Source organism: Notolabrus celidotus, chromosome 11, assembly GCF_009762535.1.
Source record: "Notolabrus celidotus isolate fNotCel1 chromosome 11, fNotCel1.pri, whole genome shotgun sequence".
Classification (NCBI taxonomy): Eukaryota; Metazoa; Chordata; class Actinopteri; order Labriformes; family Labridae; genus Notolabrus; species Notolabrus celidotus.
Window position 1 is genome coordinate 23101184 of NC_048282.1, and position 12338 is coordinate 23113521.

The following is a 12338-nucleotide window of genomic DNA, read 5'->3' on the forward strand; positions in this document are numbered from 1 at the left end:
TTGGTGCTTCCTTTGTGACATCTGTTTTACTACCCACCAGGTGAAAATCTCTAATATGAGTCTTTCTCTCTTGGTCTTGGTCTGTAGAATAAAGTGAAAATGTGTGGGGTTTTGTTTTTCATTGCTGTTACTGATCGTGAAGATGCTGTGCATGCATTAGAATGTGCGTCTGCGGTTCATCCGTTGGGGTCAGTTATATAAGTGTGCTTCTGCAGTGGCTCTAGGCAGAAACGAAGGGCAGGATTTATACTCCGGCTGACAGAGCCTGATGGGGGAAGACAAGCAGTGATGTAACACCATGGCACACACAGGACCCAGGTCCCTTTTTATCAAAGCCTTCGCTCTTAAACTCCCAATCTCCTCTGTTCCTAATTAACCTTTTGGTTTTTGCAGAATCTGAAAAGTCTGCCCCCCCATCAGTCAGGCCCAGCAGGAGCACCTCTACGGCAACTACACCAGCCACATCTTTATCATCCCAGCCCAGCTCCTCCACCCTGCCGCCTGCATCTCAGACTTCAGTCACACCCCAAGACCAAACCATGGACAAAGCTTGCATGCAGCAGCCTCCACCCTGTATTCCTAAACATGACTCTGCTGTTGGTGGTGGTACCGGCCGTCACAACTCTCTTCCTGTGGAAGAGCCTTGCATCTCTGCTGTCTCAATGGTAACGGACATACCTTGCTGCGCTATTGTTCCACCTGTATCTCTGGATGTTAATGCTGTGGATAAAAAAGAAACTGGGAGTATGCCCTCCTCTCAAACTACTCAGACTAATCAGAAGTCTAGTCCAACTGGAGAACTACCCCCCCAGCTTGCCTCCCATCAGTCTGTGGTCCTGCAGCAACCCTACGCCACACCCATGCAGCCTGGGACTGTCACCTCCCAGCCCCAGAGTCCAGCACATCAGACCCCCCAGAACTCTCAAACATCCAGCCACCAGCAGCCAGCAAGTGGAGGGCCAGGAGAGTCGGACAGTGAGGGACCAAAAAGGCCGGAATTTGTAGACTGCACCATCAAGACTTTGGATGAGAAGCTGAGAAACTTGTTGTACCAGGAACACACTCCCTCTCAGCCCTCCACCAACGCAACTGAGGTCTCAGCCTCCGGTGCAGAGGGAGTCACCACACCTCCAGTGTCAGAGGGTCAGAGTACTGAGGGTGCACTTACAAAGAAGAAAGGAGAGCCACTGGTAAAACATATACTCTGTGTGTGCTTGTGTGCGTGAGATAAATCTAAGCTTTCAGTCATTTAGTAGGAGGTCCGTTAATGGCAGGATCGTTGAATCATTTCCCTGCACTGTGCTATTGATTTAACCGTTGAATGTAAAGATCAGGACCAATGCTGTGTTAAGAGTAAGGGGAGTGTAACAGAATAACTGCTGTCAGCACAATGATTCATCATAATCTGTTGCACCTGCAGCCTCGTTTTGTGTGTTTGTGTGCGTGTTTCTTTCAGTTCTTACATGCTTCCTAAAGCAAATCAAAGTCTGACTCAATCAGACAAAACTGAGGTCATGAGAGTAGAACTGCTAGCCTGGTCTAACCGTTCCAGCACATTTATTGATTCACTGTTTTTGCGTCACTCCAAGGACTAAAACTTTCCTCACATGCATTTTTTCCCATGTTGTCTTTTAGCCTCAGATACCAGAGCGCACAGATAGTGCAGGAGCATTTAGTGACTCTGGAGTAGCATGTAGGTAACTTTTTATTTCACCTCCATGTCCCATAATTATGTGATAGTTTTAGAATTACTCATTTTGAAAAACCATCTTTCTTGTTGTTTAGCCTCAAACAAGCTTTTGAACAGACAAGATGAAGTCGCTGGCTCTGGCTCATGTAACTCCAAAAGCCGTTTTCAAGTAAGAATCCATTACCTTTAATGTGACTGCACACATCTGCTTAGTGAAAATGTAATGTACACAAATTGAATTACATCACACATTGTGTTTTTTAGATTTTTTTGCGATTATTGATGAAACATTGTCTTAGCTGATTTTAACAGACCCTCATTTTTTTTTTTTTTTATGAACTTGGACTTATCTTCTTCCCAGATCATTCCCACTCCACCTGAGGTTATTTGTCGTTTAGAGAAAAGCAAGACAAGCCACAGCTCCTGCAGCTCCACAGCACCCTCTAGTGGTTCTGGTGGGTCTCGCAGCCAGTTCCTGGGCCAAGGCAGGAAAGAGGACAGGTCCTCTGCGACAGCTGCAGCTGATAAAGAGAATGCTGAAACATCCAAACCTCATGGCAGTAATCGTTACTCTGCACCACCAAACTTCTACAGGGCCACTTCCACTTCCAGCCCTGATGTCACCCCGCGCCACATCCCCCGGGCCCAGACAGTTGACACTCACAGCCACCTCCACTACCAACAATCCTCTCACTTATACTCTGATTCAGCAGACGAGGACAGCAGCAGCGTAGCCCTTCCCCCAGCCCACCCTGCTCCCCCAGCTCACGCCCTGTCTGAGCACAGTGGAAGCGACCTCATGAAGAGGGCAGTGGCCTTCCTGCGGCGCTCTGGACGGAGCAAAAGTGAACAGAGCTCTGACTCACCGAGTCGACATCCCGTAGCAATGAACGGTCACGCTTCCTCACCTGCCGCAGGACATGCCCACTCATCTTACATCAGCAGTGACAATGACTCTGAGTTTGAGGATGCAGATATGAGGAAAGAACTGCAGAAACTGAGAGAAAAGTAATGAAACATGTACATACTCTCTCACCAACATATGTGTCACATCCAGATATTTACCATTTCTATTATTCTCATGACAGCAACCTCAAGCTGTTATACTGAAATACTTCACTTTATAATTAGAAAAAACATGCAATATTATTTATGGTTGCAGCAATAATAGGAACACATACTATAGACAAAACTTGAAGTCTGATATTAATGTAAATACTTTGTCATTATGAAGTTACTGTAGAATAACTGAAGCCTGCAGATCTAGGTGAGTCAGAAATGTCAAAAATACTTGAAGTTGACTTCCTGCTGTTTTCTTTTGACTCCCTGTTACTAGACACATGAAGGAGATCTCTGAGCTGCAGGCTTTTCAGAGGAGTGAGATTGAGCATCTTTACACGGAGCTGGGCAAATCGCTGCCCCCCAACGTTGGCCTACTTCATGCTGCACCCCCAACCGGCCGCAGGCGCAGGGCCAGTAAACACAAGCTGAAGGCTGGGAAACTGCTCAATCCGATGGTGCAGCAGCTGAAAAACAATCTCAACACCTCCACAGAGAGGAAAGGTGTGTAGGCTGGGATGGTCGGGTGATAATTGGTTCATGGTTTGTGTGCATGAGAGTTTTTTTTGGGGTCTGAAGTACACAAGTAGACAACACAGGAATGATGTCAGCTTCAGAAAACTGTAGGAGTGTGATTCACACTGTGACTAACTTTGACTCACTTTCTTGTTTTTTGGTCTTGTTATTATTTATTTATTTGTTTTTATACTAAGTTGAGAGTGGCGCCAGTTCCTCCAGCTCCCCGGCTAAAAGCTCAGTCCTGTCAGATGGCTCTGCCCATTCCAGTGGCAGTTCCAGCTCCAGCAGTCAGCCACACTCTGCCCCGGAGCAGGTCCACACCCAGCAGCCCTGTTCTTTGAAGGGCTCTTTCTCCTCTGACAACATCTATGCTGGACGTCACGGAGATAGAACAGCCAACCAAGCTGGCCCCGGGCAAGGTACCCACTACACTTTTATGACTATACTTTTTGATGTGTGTGTGAGTGAGATTTGGACATGCTGTTGACAAAACAGTCAGTAGGACAAAGGTAAACTCTTAACTGTGTAAATGTTGTCCATTCTGTCCTTGGGCAACATTTTGATACCAGTTGGATTGAAAGTCTCACTCTGAAAGACTAGAGACACAGACAGGCCCCCTTCAACTAAAACTACATATAACTTCATATTGTGTGTCATTGTATCCAGATGTTAAACATACACATTTCTAATGTATCAGCTGAAATCCCTCAGACTGAGAAAAGGAGATGTGCCATCTTTTGCTCATCATCAATATGTGGTATTTACCATTATCATCAGTGTCTTAACTAATATGAATGCACTGATGGTGAATTTCTGAGCCAATAACTATGGCATATGATTATTTGGAAGCTTAGATCAGTGCAGCTTAATTTAGTTGTGAGAACTTAAGATGTAAACTTGATGAAAATACCCTAAGCTTAAATTAAAGTGATATCTTGTTCGTAATACTGGGAGAAACAAAAGGAAAAAACTCAAACTGTGAAGTAAGCGTGAATATTCAGTTTATGCCAAGACAGTGATGAAGAAATTCACAGCTACTAACAATAAATCTCTCCAAATGTTAAAAAAAAACAAGAGTTGAAAATAAAAACTTTGTTTTTGGGTGTAGGTCTCAGTCAAACTCTGAAAACTAATCTGTGTGTAACCTGCTGATTTCTTGCTTCTGATTTATTTGGGTTTGAATGCATTTGGTTTTAAATTTATTTGAATATTGCCTTCGCTCTGTATAGTGAGTTGATCATTTTGATGGGCTAATTATTATAATTATTTTTAAACAGCCCCTTAATACAATTATTTTTTCTTCTGATTTCTGATTTGTTACAAAAGCACTTGTATGAGCAGATCTTGTATTAACAGAAGCTTTAACCACAGTTAACACTATTTTATAATCCAATTGAATAAACCACAATAGGCAAATATTATTTGAGTAAAAAAAAAAAATGGATCACACTGATTCTCTTCCCCAGTTTGTGATTTTTCTCCTCTCCTCCAATAAAGCCCTGTATTATCAGTTGTAATTATTGGCTTAGTTTTTCCTCTGATTTTAATGAGATACTGCATATCATGCATTTCTGCTTAGTACCCATTTCTGGTGCTTTTGATTGTGGGGGTTTCTCATCCCAGTCTGTGTGCACTTTTACAAAGTGTCTCTCTTGTTTCTTCTCTTCTTCCCTCTTATATTCATTTTTGCAGGCTGGACGGTTTACCACCAAACGTCAGAGAGAGTCACCTATAAATCTAGTAGCAAACCACGCACTAGATTCCTCAGTGGACCTGTGTCTCTGTCCATCTGTTTGTATTTGTTCTTTTCTATTTCCCCTCACTCATTTCCATCCTCTCTTTATTTACCTGGCTCTCTCTTCTATCAACCACATGTTTTTTGTTTAAATGTAATCAAGTGGATCTCCTATTCCACCCTCCTCACAGACCTCCTCACGTGACATACATGACCCGTTTTCTTTTCCTACCACTCACACTCAACGACCTCTAAGCTTGTGTTCTTTATCATTTATTTTTTCCTGACCGCCAGGGGTTCTCCATCACATTCACACACAATGTTGGTATTCAAAACGGATATCTCAAAGTCAGCTGAGTGTCTAGCAAACAGAGGCAGCACCACCACAACCCAAGTCTTCTTAAAACAGGATTTGTTTCCTTTTCATCTTCAAGCCCTTCAGACTGGTAACTCTGTGTAGTTAGCGGCTTAGCTTATGAGTTTGATGTGAGAGTTTCAGAGACCATGTTTGAAGCACTTAAAAGCAGATAACAGCACTGTTGGTTCCCAGTCTTGCTTGTCACTTGTTTCTGAATACCAAAACTTAATCTGTCCAGTATCCTTTTTTTTTTTAAGACAGAAATTAAAATGGAAGCGATGGATTTATAACTACCTTCAGAACTCTGGGTTTTAAACTAGAGTTTTTCTTTCTAACATTAGGACAGTCTAGGTCCAGTCTTCAAGTGGTGGAGCCAGGCTACCTAGAGCAGAGGGGTCACCCAAAATAAACAGGCTGGGAGTGAAGGGGATATCCTGGACAGTATTTTTTTTCTACTGTGGTGTGTATCCCTGACTAAAACTCCTGAACCCTGGAGCAGCTACTAGAGTACCATCTTTATCAAGACACCTCCAGCACACTGGGGTGTCAACTAGACCCACTCCATGCAGCCTGGATGGCGTCCAGTAAACTCTATTTAGAATATTCAGCTGGATCAATCTTGTGCTCAATTCTCTTGACATTTTTTTCCCCATTCCTTAGAATTCGACCCCATTCTACTTCTGTAAAGGGCTCCTTTAAGTCAGCTTCGCATGATGATTTAAGGGACCGTTTACCGAGATCTGATGCCCTAAGGATCCTAGAGTAGTAAGCAGCAGCTTCATGACCCCGTCCAGATATTTTCAGGACCATATCTAGAATATCAGCACTTGGTGGTGCTATTGAGTGAGAGCCAAAAGTTTGTGTTAGTAGGTGCCTGAACTGTAGGTGTCTGAGTGTGTGGAAGGTTCAATTCCTGTTAGAGTATCTCAAAAGATTTTAATATAAGTCCCCAACAGCAACCATCGTACTGGCACCCTCACAGTTTTCTTTGAGTAATAATAATTATGTAGTTTTGCCCGAAGGTGTCCACCTAAAGTTGAACAAAAGGAGTTACCATCATTCTATGAGTGGCCCAGAAAGTCTGACAAACATTCACTTTCTTGGTATGAAGACTGAAAAGGAAACATCTCCAGGGTGTGCATGCCTCATACTGATCCATGTGTGTGGCCTTCAGTATCTTGGGTGCTAGTGACTTTATTGAGCTTTACCTCTGGCATCAATTCACAGAACTTCAGTTACATTCATATCCATTCATTTATGTGTTCAGTGCCCCATCCGCCTCATACAAATGCTTTGTGCAGTGCTGCTGGCTTAAAAAAAAACGACCCCATGAGCACAATGGGGCTAGTTCTGTCCAAACATGGGCCTGAGGTCAGATCTTTAACAAGAGTGTGTATGTGTGTGTCCATGTGTGCATCTGTGTGTTTACATGTGTGAGAGGAATACTACACCATTAATTGTTATGAGTTCCCATCCACCATTAATTTTAATTGTATAACATCTCCCAAGTGAAGGCACTATGCCAGCTCAGTAGAGCCTCTGTGTACTAACACGAGACCCCAGCACCCCCCGCCCCTCACAGCCCCTTCCTGATAGACAGGGCCCTTTGCTGTGGTAGAGGAGAGCTCTCTCTGTCCCTCATGTTTGGACGGAGAAGACGTGCATGGTGCAGGCGCCAGGCAGGGCACTGATGGAGACTTACTCCGCCATATGAAGGGCTGTATCATCAATATTACTACTTTTTTTTAAAACTCCCTTTCACCTCTCCTGAGTTACCTGCATGTGTCTGACCAATGCTGACTCTGATGAGCTCCAGCTAGTATCTGTGTGCCCTTTCAGTTTGAAGTTTTTTTTTATTTTGATTTCACATTTTGTTTCACAGGCATTCTCGCAATGACAAAGGGATTTCTCTTTTTAATCCAGGCTCCAGTCTTCCACACTTAGAGTCACAAATATGTAGACTGATGAACCAATAAGTCATTCCATTTTCTACAAGCTAATTATTTGACTTTATTGAAGAGTTTTGATAGAGTTTCTGTCTTGCACAGCTTTGTCTGTGTCTATAGGTCGATTTGTAAGACAGCACAAAATATTATGTTCTTCTTATCAACATGGGAACTAATTAACATGCAACATCACAATTCAAAGCCTCTTCTTTCTTAATCTTGTTAGGGACCATCTCTTATAGTCAGCTTTTCAGAAGTTACCACGTCAATGAGAACACGTAGGCTCTTCTTCCAGTCCTCCTCACTGATTTTCAAACCCCTTGTCCTCCTTATCCTCTTTCTCTCTCCCCAATTGTTTTAATAGCTGATTGTGCTTTTGAAGCAGCTTGTCCACATACTTGTGGTGTGCAGTGTGTCCTGGCCTAACTGTTTCTGTCTTGTGCTGTTTTACCTTTTATAGGGTCCACTCTGAAACGACTATGTCTAGGCAAAGATCGCAGTAGTAGTAACTATCTCATTTACTTTCTTACTCTCTGTCTTTCTTACCTCTGTCCCCCCCCCCTAATTTAGTCCTCCTTATGTTTGTATGTGCACTTATTTAAACTTATTTAAAATGTGTTTTTTAAGTTTTTATTAAAATGTGGAAACACCACAAATTTTTGTTTTTGTTTTGATATTGGTTTTGTTTTTTTGTGTGTTTTGCATGGCAGTGTCAGTGTCTCGATTGCAGAATATTTGTCATTGCTTGCATACCAAACACGTCATTTGTCTATAATAACACATGAAAGTCATTTATGTTGCAATCCTTTGGCTGCTTTGTTGGCAGAATATGTGCAACAGTCAATAAGTTGTAAACACATCTACCCTGACCCCAACAAAACCATCATTAACATGAAGGCAGGCTTTCATGAAGGTGGAATTATAGGTTCATTGTGTCTGAAACGACTGCCATACATCAGCCAATCGATTCGACTCTCCTTTTTTTTCTAATTTGAGTCGCCTGTTTTGTAAACATTTTTGTATCTTTTCAGGGTCTTCTCTCAACACTAACACAGCTCAGACAGCCGCCAATCAAGCACAGCCGACACTCACCACCACCACACCCTCACCATCTCCTCAGCCAATCCCACGGCTTGCTCAGGTTCAGACCAACAACAGCAACAACAAGAGAGGCACATTCACCGACGATCTTCACAAACTGGTGGATGACTGGACGAAGGAGACTGTAGCTGCGGCCAACCAGCCGCGGCTCTCTCTGAACCAGATCAAACAGCAGAGACGACAGCAGGACCTGGAAGGCAAAGCAACCCCAAAGGGAGGAGCTACAAATGAGGTATTAGAAATGGACAAGTGGACAGGGATGGATGGAAAATGACCAGTAGTTGTGTTGTATTGCTGTGTTTTCATGTGAGGAACTTTTCCCAGCGAATGGGGACCTTTTGAAATACTCTCTTATTGGAAGAGAACCTGGGATAAATTAAGAAAATGATTGATGCTTATCCACAACTGAGCTGTTAAGTGAAAATAGAGATGTGCAGATTATGTTGATAAAGTTAAAAGTTGGCCAAGTGCAACTCCTGGCTTTTCTCAGTTTCAACAAACTATTTTTTCTTATTTTAAAGGGGGTTAGATCTCTGGCTGGAGAAAATATAGTTCCAGGAACCAAAAGCCCTGGGTACTTGTGGTGGAAATGCAGCTTTTATCATGCATTTTTTTTATGACATCGTCTCTGCACGACTTGGTACAAAATCTCCTTTCTGTTTTCAGAAGAAGTGCCACGGTGGTCCCAGCAAGTTCCGGTTGCCTCTCTCCTGCCCCCTGACTGCTGCTTTAGGCCCAGGCATGCCCACAACCCTAGCACCCAACTCCTCAGCGATGCTCCCCCCTGGTTACCTATCGCCAGTAGGCTCTTATGGCGGGATGGTTCCTGGTCCTCATTACCCCCAGCAGTGGTCTGGCTTGCCTAGTCCTGTGGGTTCAGTGGGTCCCGTAGGCCTGCTTGGTGCTACAAGAAATATACCCTATGGCACAATGGCAAACCCAGGGATCCAAAACTACCCTCGGGCCTTGCACGACCCCGAGACTGGCCCCTGTCTGAAAACCACTAGGACTACCTAATCTCCAAACTCAGCCCTGCTGTGGTTCACCAGGGCCACGTGTACATAATGTGACCTTGTAAATAACATAAGAGTGTTGGTATCATTTATACAACACCTTTATCTGTAGTTTGTTGTGTATGAGAGTGTGTGCTTGAATGTACGCGTGTTTACTTTATATTACATGTTTAAGTATGTATGTCTGAATACCTAATGCTTCTTGGCTTTGGTCTTGACTCACATTATTCTTTATTTCGTTATTACTGCAGTTTTCACAATGATTTTGCCTTTCTCTGTGTTACGCACATGTTGAACACTACATTGGAATCCAAAAACCAGTGGTTTGAGATACAGTAACAGGACAGTATTTATGAGGAAGATCTCTGAAGGAATGTAGTGCCTTGATCAATGATTTATCAATTGTTTTCTTCTTTGTGAAACTACAAGCATGTCTGCATCCAAGTTATTTTATTTAATGGTAGCTTGAGTGCAGTCTCTCTCTTTTTTTTAAAAATGCATTACAGACACTTTTGTTTTTCGTTTACATATGAATGCCCTTGTAGTACTGCACTATTAACACAGTATATGCTCTTATTTAAATAATAAAATCTTATTTTAACCCTTGTTTACTTTTCACCCATGTGACAGGTGGAATGCCATAGTGGTGAGATGTGCCGTTGCCTTGCAGAAACAAATGGTTAATATGCGACTGACAAGAAAAAAAAAATGCCAGCAGCCAAAATCCACTTTTTCAGGTCAAATGGTTAGGTTGGATGCAGCCTCTTTTTGAAGTGTTGAACAGCACAAGAGTTTGCAATTTTGTAACCTTGTGCTGAGATAACAGGCAGTGTCCAGAGCCATAGATACTGTACATAGTTCTTTCTACAGTATATGCCTCTGGTAGTGATCAGAATGTAGCAGTTAATACTGGAAGGCTTGAGGCTTTTAAAGTGCAATTTAACCCCTCCACAAAGCTTTGATCGTGGCCTTGCCACAAGCCTTATCTCTTATGATGTGTGCAACAGGAGCAAGCTGATAAGTTGAACAAAGTTATTAAACACAAAGCAACAGACAGAAGTTACCCGGCAAAGTATAAACGTATAAACCACAATCCAAACTCTGAAGTCGATCCTGCTAAATGTTCTTTCAACTTGGCTGTCCTATTACTCAGCATACACTGTATGTAAAATGTTGTGTGCAATCACAGTTAGGTCTGACGTTTTGAGTTATTTGATGTTTAAAGCTTGATTTATTTGATGCTGCTATTGTCTGAGGTTCCACTGTACAGTTTCGCATTCTAGTCACAGAAAATGGTACTTACAATAAAACAGAAACTCCTCAAATTACATAAACAGATGAGATTCTTACAACGCAGTGTTATTGCCTTGTTGGAGTTTTAATTGTCTATATTTCCCAGGTTACTTTTGTTAATAGCCTTTTTTTCAGTTAGATATTGCAAAATTCAAATGATACTTGATGCTGGAGATTTGCACAACATATACGTTCCCTCTACCTATGTTTAAAAGTTTCCTACACTGTGTATAATGGGTTTCACAGCCTGTACTTTTTCAAGTCACAGATAAGCATGGCCAACTCCCATGTTCCACAACGCAAAGAGAAATAAAACAGCTACTGTGGTCAGAAATTTCACATCTCCACAACACATTTGAAAGATTTACGCACCCCAATCCTGCCAAGCTGTGAATTGTACAGTTGTCTTGTACTATATATTTGTACATTTTGTTTGTCTGATGGTGAAATGTGTGTATGGCGGTGATAGTGGTGGAGGTGGTGGTGGAGGTGGAGGTGGAGGTGGAGGGGTAGTTTTGATGTATATTAATCCAGCAATTCGGTTTGAATTGGCCTTTTATAGGATATTATGCAGAGTCCTCTGCTTTGGTGAAATACTTCCAGTAGTAAGAGATTTCTGTTCTCTGTCACTTTTATCTGGTATGTTTTGTTCCACCTCCCTCGCTGCTACCTCATGGGGAGCAGACGGGGGAATAACTATTAACTGCATATACATTTGGGTGCAGTGATCAAAAGGAGAGCTGAGATGCAGAGAGGAGGCGTATTTCTTCTAACTTTGAACATCTCACTTCTCTCTAGAAGACAACATTGCCCCCTGGTGAATATGCCCTGATCGTCAAAGGCTTGTATTTAAACTGTGTGGGATTGCTTCTGCCTGCTGATTGTCCCACTGCATTACCCCACCCTACCCTGCTGCACTCTAAACACGGACTGTATGTTGAGAGAGAAATAAATATTATTTTGTGCTTGATGGTTTGTGTGATTGTTTTTATTTCATTATGATTTCTCAAAGCTGCATCAGTGACATATGATGAATTAAAAGTGTATAATGGAAGAAGGTGTGGAAATGTAGCTATCAAAATGTCCTAATCGGTGGTGCTTCTTGTACAGAAGAGGATTAGGGTCACAGTATTAAGGTCCTATATATTTTTTGAATTATTAATCTGAGAAAAAAGTCAGAATTCTGAGAATATGGAATAACTACCATTGTTTGAGTGTGACGGGAGTGTGTAAGTGGTCGCGATGCATGAGCCCGGTGCTTTCCCTGAGAGAAATTAGTTTTATTATTTCTATTTCATTTTTGTATTACTGTTTGTTTGGTATCGCTATGTTTTTCTTTCATCATTGGCCTTATTACTCCTTTTTAAAAAACATTTTTTAACTTTGTTTATTAAGTTTTGGGTTTAAACAACATATAAACATGAACATAAACATATCGACAAACTCAACTCGTACAGACAATACTCACATTAACCCCGACCAAGAGCACATCCTAGATACAGAGCAACAAAGGAGATTCAGGAAGAGGTAATAACTTATTACTACTTTTTATGTGAAATGTATCTGGTTTCTGTATTGTTTTATTTCTTCCTGAATTTTGCACTTTCTTGAAAACAATAAAAAA

The 12338-nt window shown here is 42.0% G+C and overlaps 1 protein-coding gene across 5 annotated transcripts in view; it reads left to right on the forward strand.

The window, feature by feature from the left end:
- The window catches only part of LOC117821210 (serine/threonine-protein kinase WNK2-like), a 51279-nt gene extending 39593 nt beyond the window's left edge, over window positions 1-11686 (forward strand). For 2 of the 5 annotated variants that reach the window (XM_034695316.1, XM_034695317.1), the window contains exons 20-29: window positions 394-1190; window positions 1636-1693; window positions 1786-1859; window positions 2052-2698; window positions 3027-3253; window positions 3463-3687; window positions 4961-5059; window positions 7768-7812; window positions 8339-8640; window positions 9075-11686. In XM_034695316.1, coding sequence (XP_034551207.1) covers window positions 394-1190; window positions 1636-1693; window positions 1786-1859; window positions 2052-2698; window positions 3027-3253; window positions 3463-3687; window positions 4961-5059; window positions 7768-7812; window positions 8339-8640; window positions 9075-9425 — 2825 coding nt within the window. In that variant the 3' untranslated portion in view covers window positions 9426-11686. The remainder of the gene's footprint in view (window positions 1-393; window positions 1191-1635; window positions 1694-1785; window positions 1860-2051; window positions 2699-3026; window positions 3254-3462; window positions 3688-4960; window positions 5060-7767; window positions 7813-8338; window positions 8641-9074) is intronic. The other 3 variants (XM_034695318.1, XM_034695319.1, XM_034695320.1) reach the window with 3 other exon arrangements.
- The last annotated feature ends 652 nt before the right edge of the window (window positions 11687-12338 follow it).